Source organism: Crocodylus siamensis, chromosome 3 (genome assembly GCF_052110815.1).
Source record: "Crocodylus siamensis isolate JL-2025a chromosome 3, ASM5211081v1, whole genome shotgun sequence".
Taxonomy (NCBI): Eukaryota; Metazoa; Chordata; order Crocodylia; family Crocodylidae; genus Crocodylus; species Crocodylus siamensis.
Window position 1 is genome coordinate 75,248,309 of NC_143397.1, and position 7,957 is coordinate 75,256,265.

Here is a 7,957-nt window from a genome sequence, read left to right on the forward strand (position 1 = left end):
ATATGTAGAACCACAGCTTGAAATTGATGTGCTTTCTCCTAGCAATGTTTCAGGTACGGAATTTTTCCTTTCCACGTAGCATTTCTTTTTTTAAATAAGGAAGGAAGGGAGTTTGAGGCAAAACGTCCTCTTATATGAAGGGGCTATTCAGGAAGGGGGCATGGCACTATGCCATTCAGACATCCAGCCTAAGAACCAACTTGTGATTCAAGGGTAGTCTGCTGTGGGAACTATGTGCCAGAGCACCTGCCTAGTGCATGTTAATAGTAGCATATGAGCTGACTCACGGGACAGCTTGGGTACACTTCCTAGCCCATAAGCCTGTAGAGCTGTGCATTGTGAAGTAAAGATAGGCATGTCAAACTCAAATAAGTTTGACTGTGGGCTGGAGAGCCTACTCTGGATCCTATCCATGGGGCTTCTCACTGCAGCTTATGGCAGTGCTGGCAGTGCCAGCAGCCAAGGAGTTAACACCACAGCTGCTGAAGCCCCATTGCTGTGACTGCTGGGATAGGGACAGAAGTTACGCACTTTAAATGGTTTAAGTGATCAGAAACTGATTCATACCTGTAACAGAACACACATTCAGTGCACATAAATCAGTTTCAAAATGGCCAAAACTGGTGTAAGATAAACCTGGTTCAGTGTAGTATTAGACTTAACTGTTTTGGGTCAATCCAGTTTATGCAACTTCTTTCCCAGACCTCTTCCTGGTTTAAGTTAAACCAGAGTCCTCCAGTATCCTAGCCCTGAACTGGGCTGCATAGGTGGATTAACAGATGGGCCAGCTGGGCCCAAGCCCCGGAGCCACAACCAATTCAGAGACCCAGGATCCTTATCAGCAGGGAAGCGAAAGCCATGGTTTTAAATTTGGCGCGTTTTTGTCTCCCAGCAGGAAAACAAAAATGACTCCAAGTTTAAAACCACAACTTTTGCATTTGCTTCCCTGAATCTGGGAGCAGGGCCTGTCCCCCAGTGGGGTTGGGGGGGCAGGCTGGGGCTGGGCCGGCCAGGAGTGCTGCACAGTGCTGCGCCAGGTGGCAGGCTGGGAGCGCCATGCTGTACCTCTGCAGACGGACGTTGGTGCTCCCCTCAGATAAACAGGTGTAGCCACCCCCAAATTCACCTTACCTCCCCGTAGCCACCCCTCCCAGCACCACCACCTTCCCACCGAGGAATGGCATAGCACTCCTGGCCTGGCATGTGCACAGCTGTACGGACACAGCCAGGCAGCTGTGCCTGCTGGTCAGTGCAACAGGGGCCAGGTGGGAGCAAGATGGAGCCACAAGTGGCTTGTGATAGGGCGGGGAGGATTGGAGGGAGGGGGCTCCCTCAAAGTGTTAGAGACTTGGGGAGGGGGGAGCTCCTGTGAGGGGAAAGTGTGTATGTTTCATAGTTTCATAGTTTCTAGGGTCGGAAGGGACCTGAGCAGATCATCTAGTCCGACCCCCCATCATGGCAGGAAATAATACTGGGATCAAACGACCCCAGCAAGATGTTCATCCAACCTCCTCTTAAAAACCCCCAGGGTAGGAGCCAGCACCACTTCTCTTGGAAGTTGGTTCCAGATCCTAGCCGCCCTGACAGTGAAGTAGCACTTCCTGATATCTAGCCTAAACCTGCCCTCTGCCAGCTTGTGACCATTACTCCTGGTCACTCCTGGCAGTGCATGGGGGAATAGTGATTCCCCCAATGCCTGCTGATCCCCCCTGACTAATTTATAACAGACCACTAGATCCCCCCTCAGCCTTCTCTTTTGGAGGCTGAACAGGTTCAGGTCCCGTAGCCTCTCCTCATAGGGCCTGCCCTGCTATCCCCTGATCATACAAGTGGCCCTCCTCTGGACCCTCTCGATGCTGTCCACATCCCTCTTGAAGTGCAGCACCCAGAACTGGACACAGTACTGCAGCTGCGGCCTGACCAGTGCCGCATAGAGGGGGAGGATCACCTCTTTGGACCTGCTTGAGATGCATCTGTGGATGCATGACAAGGTGCGGTTGGCCTTCCTGACTGCCTCCCCACACTGCTGGCCCATGTTCATCTTGGAATTAATGATGACTCCAAGATCCTTTTCCGCCTCCGTGCTGACAAGAGGGGATTTCCCCAACCTGTAGGTATGGTGCCAGTTGTTCCTCCCCAGGTGCATCACCTTGCACATGTCTGTGTTGAATCCCATCCTATTCACATCCGCCCACCCTTGTAGCCTGTCTAGGTCTGATTGAAGCCTGATGCTTCCTTCTAGTGTGCCAACATCCCCCCACATCTTAATGTCATCAGCAAATTTGAACAGGGTGCTTTTTACCACCTCATCCAAGTCACTGATGAAGATGTTGAACAGTGCGGGCCCGAGGACCAAGCCCTGCGGGACCCCACTGCCCACGTCCTTCCAGGTTGAGAAGAACCCATCCACGACCACCCTCTGGGTGCGGCCCTCCAGCCAGTTGGCGACCCAATTGACTCTGTGTGTGTGTGTGTGTGTGTGTGTGCGTGTGCGCGCATCTCTGTGTGCGTTCATTTGTGTATACGGAGGTCTGTATCTGCGTGTTTGTGCATCTGTGTGTGTGTACGTATCTGTGCGTGCATCTTTGTGTGAGTGTGTGTGCATCTCTGTGTGTACATTTTTGTGTGTGTGCATGCACCTCTGTGTGTCTGAGCATGTCTTTGTGCATCTTTGCTTGTGTGCACACATCTGTGCATCTGTGGGTGCATCTGAATGTCTGTGTGTGCATGTTCGCGTGTCTGTCTTTCTGTGTGCGTCTGCATGTGTGTGGGCATCTGTGCGTGTATGTGTGTACTTCTGCGCGTGTGTGTTTGTGCATGGTAGGGAGAGTGTGTTTGTGTCTGTGTGTCCATGTGCAGAGAGTGAGTGAGTAAAGTGGGCACCCATCTGTATGTGCCTGTGAGTGTGTGCCTGTGTGTGTGTATGTTTGGCCACAGCCGGGGAAGGGGTGGGGAGCAGGCAGAAGAGGAGGGCATGTGCCCCCCTACCCCCAGCCCAGCAGGATCCACCCAGCCTCTCCTGCCAGCACCAGAGGGGGAAGGGGCCCCTGCACCCCAGCTTCCATGGGGGCAGAGGGTCTCCAATTTTGTGTTTGCCCAGGACCGCAGTACATCTTAATTCACCTCTGCTGGGCTGTGCTGCTCGCTGCAGGGAGCTGAACTGGCCCTTCCCCTCTGCTCTGTAGCCTGAGCAGGGGTAGAGGCATGGCCAGACATGGCCCTCTGAGGCAAAGGGAGCAGGGAGGGTGTCTATTCCCTCCTCCGCACCCCCTCGCGACCAGGAGACTGTGGCCCCCATCAGCCATTTCCCCTCCCGACTCCAATGGCAGGGGAGGGAGCGTGGCCAGAGCCAGCTGGCATGGCCTCCGCTATCTGCCTGCCTCACCAGCAGCTGGGGCTGCAGGGCTGAGCTGAGCGGGTCTGCAAGTGCTGCTGCTGGTAGAGGCGGAGGGGCCAGCCCAGGCTGCACCCACAAGCTAGGTCCTTCCAAGCAGGCCGCAGCTCAGGCTGGGGTCGCAGGGGCTGCACGGTTCCCTATGCCCAAGCCAGGTGGGGCTGTCATGGAACCCCGGGCAGCCCGTAGGGGTAGGGCCCTTCCCAGCCCACTGCAGCTGCGTGACAGCCCGGCCTGGCAGCACGGGGAGGGGTTGGCTGGGGAGCAGGCTTTCTGGGCCATCTCAGAGGCACTGGTGGGCTCCAAGTGTGGTAGCTGCCACCATATCCCCTGTCCTGAGCTCAGGACCCATCTGCCTCCACCCTCAGCAGCACCCATAGGCCAATTTGGCTCATCCATGCTGCTTGCTCTGGCCAGGCCCCCCACCACCCAAGGAAGAGCCGGGGGGGAGGGGGAAGCTGGGCAGGACCTCACTGGGATTCCATGCCTTCCTGAAGACAGGGGAGTTTAATACCCACCCCCTGTTGCCCTTTTCCTGAGGAGCTTCTCTGGCTTGTGTATGGCTTTGGGGACAAGCCTGGCAAGAAGCTGCTTTCCCTCTCCCCCTCTAGGCACACCCCATCTGGGGTAAGGCCAGGGTGGGGGCTTAAACCCCTCCACAATCATACCTAGCCCCTGAAGGGACCTGGCCAAACCCCCAGGTCAGCTTCCCTCCAGCCTTGTGGCTCCTGCAAAGGGAAGGGGAGGGGGCTCACTCTAGCGCCCTTCAGCTTCTAGCCTGAGCCACTTCAGGCATGTGCCTGCATTTCCAGTGTGAAATGTGAGTTTCTGTTCACTTGCAAATCAGTTGAATCTTTGCAGGTTAGACTAACCTGCAAAGATTGAATGAATTCAGGTTCAGGCTTTTTGAATGTCTGTCTCTAGCCCTGGAGGTGCAGTGTCAGTACAGCCAGCACCTAGGGGGTGAATGTCACAGATTTTAGTCACCAGTGGTGAGCGAAACCACTGAATTGAGCTGTAATGCTCACCCCCTGGATGTTAGCCATGCTTACGTTGTGTCTCCAGCAGTGATGGCAACTGGCCTTCATTGGCAATGGCATTAACTCCTTGGCTGCTGGTAGCTGTGGCAAAAAGCTCTGTGGTCCAGATGACCCTCTTACACAGGCTCTTTGACACCCCTAAGTTAAGGCATATGCTAGACACATAACCACATTCTAAATGGTGCAAATGGGTACTAATTTACAAAACCTAAAAATGTAATGTATGATCTACAAAAATGCCTTGCTGCATATTTTTACTTTGCTTGATCTTATGTTGTGACTTTTAAAAAGCAAATGTGGTACTTTGCATAAAGCTAATCATGCATGTTTATGTTAAGTTTAATGTTGGAGGTGCAAGTAAGGTTTAAAAATAAAGATTAACTTTCTGATGACCCCCTGTACTAGTGTAAAGCATGATCATTTAAACCAGGGCTGTCCAACTAGCAGACTGTGGGCCACAGTGGGCCTTGAAAGATTAGTATGCAGCCTGCAGGCCCCCTCCTCTCCCCTCCCCTCCTCTCCTCACCATTACTCCCACTGTAACAGCTAAGCTGCCTCTCCCTCTTCCAGCTTCTACTTCCTGCCCTCAGTCCCAAGGGTGAGGCATGGCTGTGCAATGGGAGGGCTAGAGTAACCTGAGTTTGGGGGGGGGGGGGTTAGGGTGCCCATGTGTGTACCAAGGGAGGGGACCAGGCTGCCCACATTGCAGGTAGATAGTGCATGTGGCTGGGAAGGGGACACTGCATGTGTGGTTGCAGGGGAAGCTGCACTGCATTTACTGTGGGGAGGAAAGCTCAGGGCCCTAGGGTCTGTGTTCTGTATGTTATGTGACCCCTGAGATTGCAACCTGTGTGGTGTGTGGTCCCCAGCTCCCTGGAAGTTGGATGGCCTGGATTTAAACAGCTGAACAAGAGTTTGTTGCACCTGTTCTTCTCCATACTGCCCAGTACTGGAGTGCCCATCACTAACTTTTTTTTAAGTTCCTGCAAGTCATTCTACAGCCCTTCCATAGGGAGTATGTATATGTAACACTTTGAAAACCTAAAGCACGTAGAGTGCAGACAGGAGTAACAAATTTTTCCTGATCTGGCCACAGAAAGTCGTTTATTGCTGTGACCAGACACAAGTGCACAGCTGCAAACAGCTTCAAAATGGCTGATTGGGTGAAAATGTGACCTCTCATTGCATGAGGTATCAGATAAAGATGTTACAACATCTTTTGTAACTTTTGGCTGCAGAACTCCGAGCGTGTCTCTGTTTTCAAAATGGGAGGGGGGAAGGGAGCAGAGGGAGTTCAGTCTAGGGTTTTTTCAGCCCCCCGCAGAGGGTGCGGCAAGTATATTACAGCCTCCCCAAGGTGGGGGGGCTCCAGTTTACCCACCCCACCCTTCAGCACCAGCTGGGGAGTCCCAAAATGAGCTCACTCCACTGCCTTCTGCCCCCACCCCTCACATTTTGAGAACAGGAAGCACTGGCAGAGAGCCCTAGCCATTGCTGTGGGAACCTGGCTCCCAACCCACAGCTAGACTTCTTTCCCCCTGGAACCAACAGTGAACTTTGCTTTGGTCTGGGGCAACTTGCACTTGCGCTTCTGTCTGCATGCTAAAAAGGGTCTTACAGGAATTTTGAAAATTTTAAATATCTGCAGTATTAGTAGTTCTTTTTGTGTCAGCAGTGTTCATCTTCTTGAGAAGGTAGAACTGCTGGGTATTAAAGGGTTTTGTAGAGAAGCCTTTTGGCTTTATAAAATGTAAAAATAAAATCTGTAAAAATAAAAATGTGTCTTTTTTTCCTTCTTGCTAGAAATTTAATAGTAAGCAACTTAAAAACAACAGGCCAGATCTTCAACTGGTTTAAATTAGTATTGCTAAATAAACCATTTACCAGTAATCAGTTACTCCAACTGAAGATCTGAACCACAGATTGTAAAGTAGTTGTATGTGGACTGTGTTCAGTTTCACACTCTTGTGATTTCTGTATTTTACTGTGGACTACACGTTGCATACATTAAATAAACAGAGGCTTTATATGAAACCTGTACCTCGTTTTTTGTCAATGCTGGTATGGATAACATGACGTTTCTCTGTTTTTTTGTAGACTATACCAACAAAAGATAGAATTGAAGGTCTTCTTGCTTTTAAGGAGAAAAGACCCCCTCACTATAAGGGAGAATAGGAGAAACTGATGCCTTTAAATTACCATGAAATAAACCTACTGCTGGAAGGGCCTTTCAGCTGCACTTTGCCTCAGCACCTGGAATATCACAGCCACCAAAGTAAAAGCTAATCATACCTATGTTACTACATCTTGAATGTGTTCATACATGTATCTGCCCCCGATCTGTGTTAAGTCAAACTCATTATGGTTTATGACAGTTGCTGTATGTATTTGGAAGGTCATAGATTAATGGATTTTTTAAAATTCATATATATGAAACATCATTCCAAAATTTTAAAAAATGTAAATTCTTTATATAGACACAGCCTATAACATAATATTGAATGTATGTCTGTTGTACTATTTTATCAGAATAAAAGTGAATTCCACACACCAAAAATGTGAAATTATACCAAATATGGTTTCTAAATGATTCTGTATATCAACAAGAAATCATGTTTATTCCAACTAAATATGTAAATTATTAATAAAGATAGTGAAGTGACAAGAATGATTGTTTGGGAGATTATAAACTTGTCTTGTGCTATTGTAAATAAGGTGAATTCCTTTTGTATCCAGTTTTAAAAGGGTATTCTGTTCATTTGAACTTAACAGTGTTAAACTACTGTTGAATTTAACCCTTAAAATACTACCCGAAATCAGAAGCAGAAGTACAAAATGTGTACATTAAGGTCACATATGCAAGTTATGCTCTGAGTATGAACAGATTTGTCCTAAGATGGGGAACCTTGAGGCAAAAGTCTGGAGGTAACTGTAACAGTATGACTGCAATGAGTGACCTTGTTCTGGAAAGTTTCAAATTCAAATATCTTCAGATTCAACCCTCAGTCACGGAAGCCTCAATTCTAAACTTGGCCTCTTTCTCCCAGGTTTCTCCAGGACTTCATCTGACCAGCACTCTCCACTAATGAAAAAGCTGTAATTTACTTGTCCTAGTCATTTTTTACTTTCATGCTGAATTCAACTTTTTAATTGCAGAGCTGTGATTAAGCATGTGTATAAAGCTAGAGAAGTTATTAAACACATGTGCAAAGCCAGAGAACTTATGTTAGCCTCAAAATGCTTATTCTGATTATATAATCATTTTGCAGGTTCTACTACTGTGTAGTTATACACAGCTGCTTTGAACTGAGATGTTCTTTATTTTGTAGGGGCCTCGTATGGGTGGTTTCCTCTTTGGCTTTGAAAAGAGAAAATTATTGTGTCTCTGTATTTGCCTTGGAAAATGGTCTCTTCAAAATATTCTGTTAACTTGATTGGTAGGTAAATATGGCTTATCAGTCAGAGGTTAAATTATTTATATTAAAACAATCTGCTTTGTGTTCGGTTTGCATTGTATTTGTAA

General features: G+C 48.7%; 1 protein-coding gene across 1 annotated transcript in view; it reads left to right on the forward strand.

Moving 5' to 3' along the window:
- The window catches only part of AUH (AU RNA binding methylglutaconyl-CoA hydratase), a 184,521-nt gene extending 176,863 nt beyond the window's left edge, over positions 1-7,658 (forward strand). The window contains exon 10 of the mRNA XM_090038527.1: positions 6,532-7,658. Within this exon, the coding sequence (XP_089894653.1) occupies positions 6,532-6,609 (78 nt within the window). The 3' untranslated portion in view covers positions 6,610-7,658. The remainder of the gene's footprint in view (positions 1-6,531) is intronic.
- The last annotated feature ends 299 nt before the right edge of the window (positions 7,659-7,957 follow it).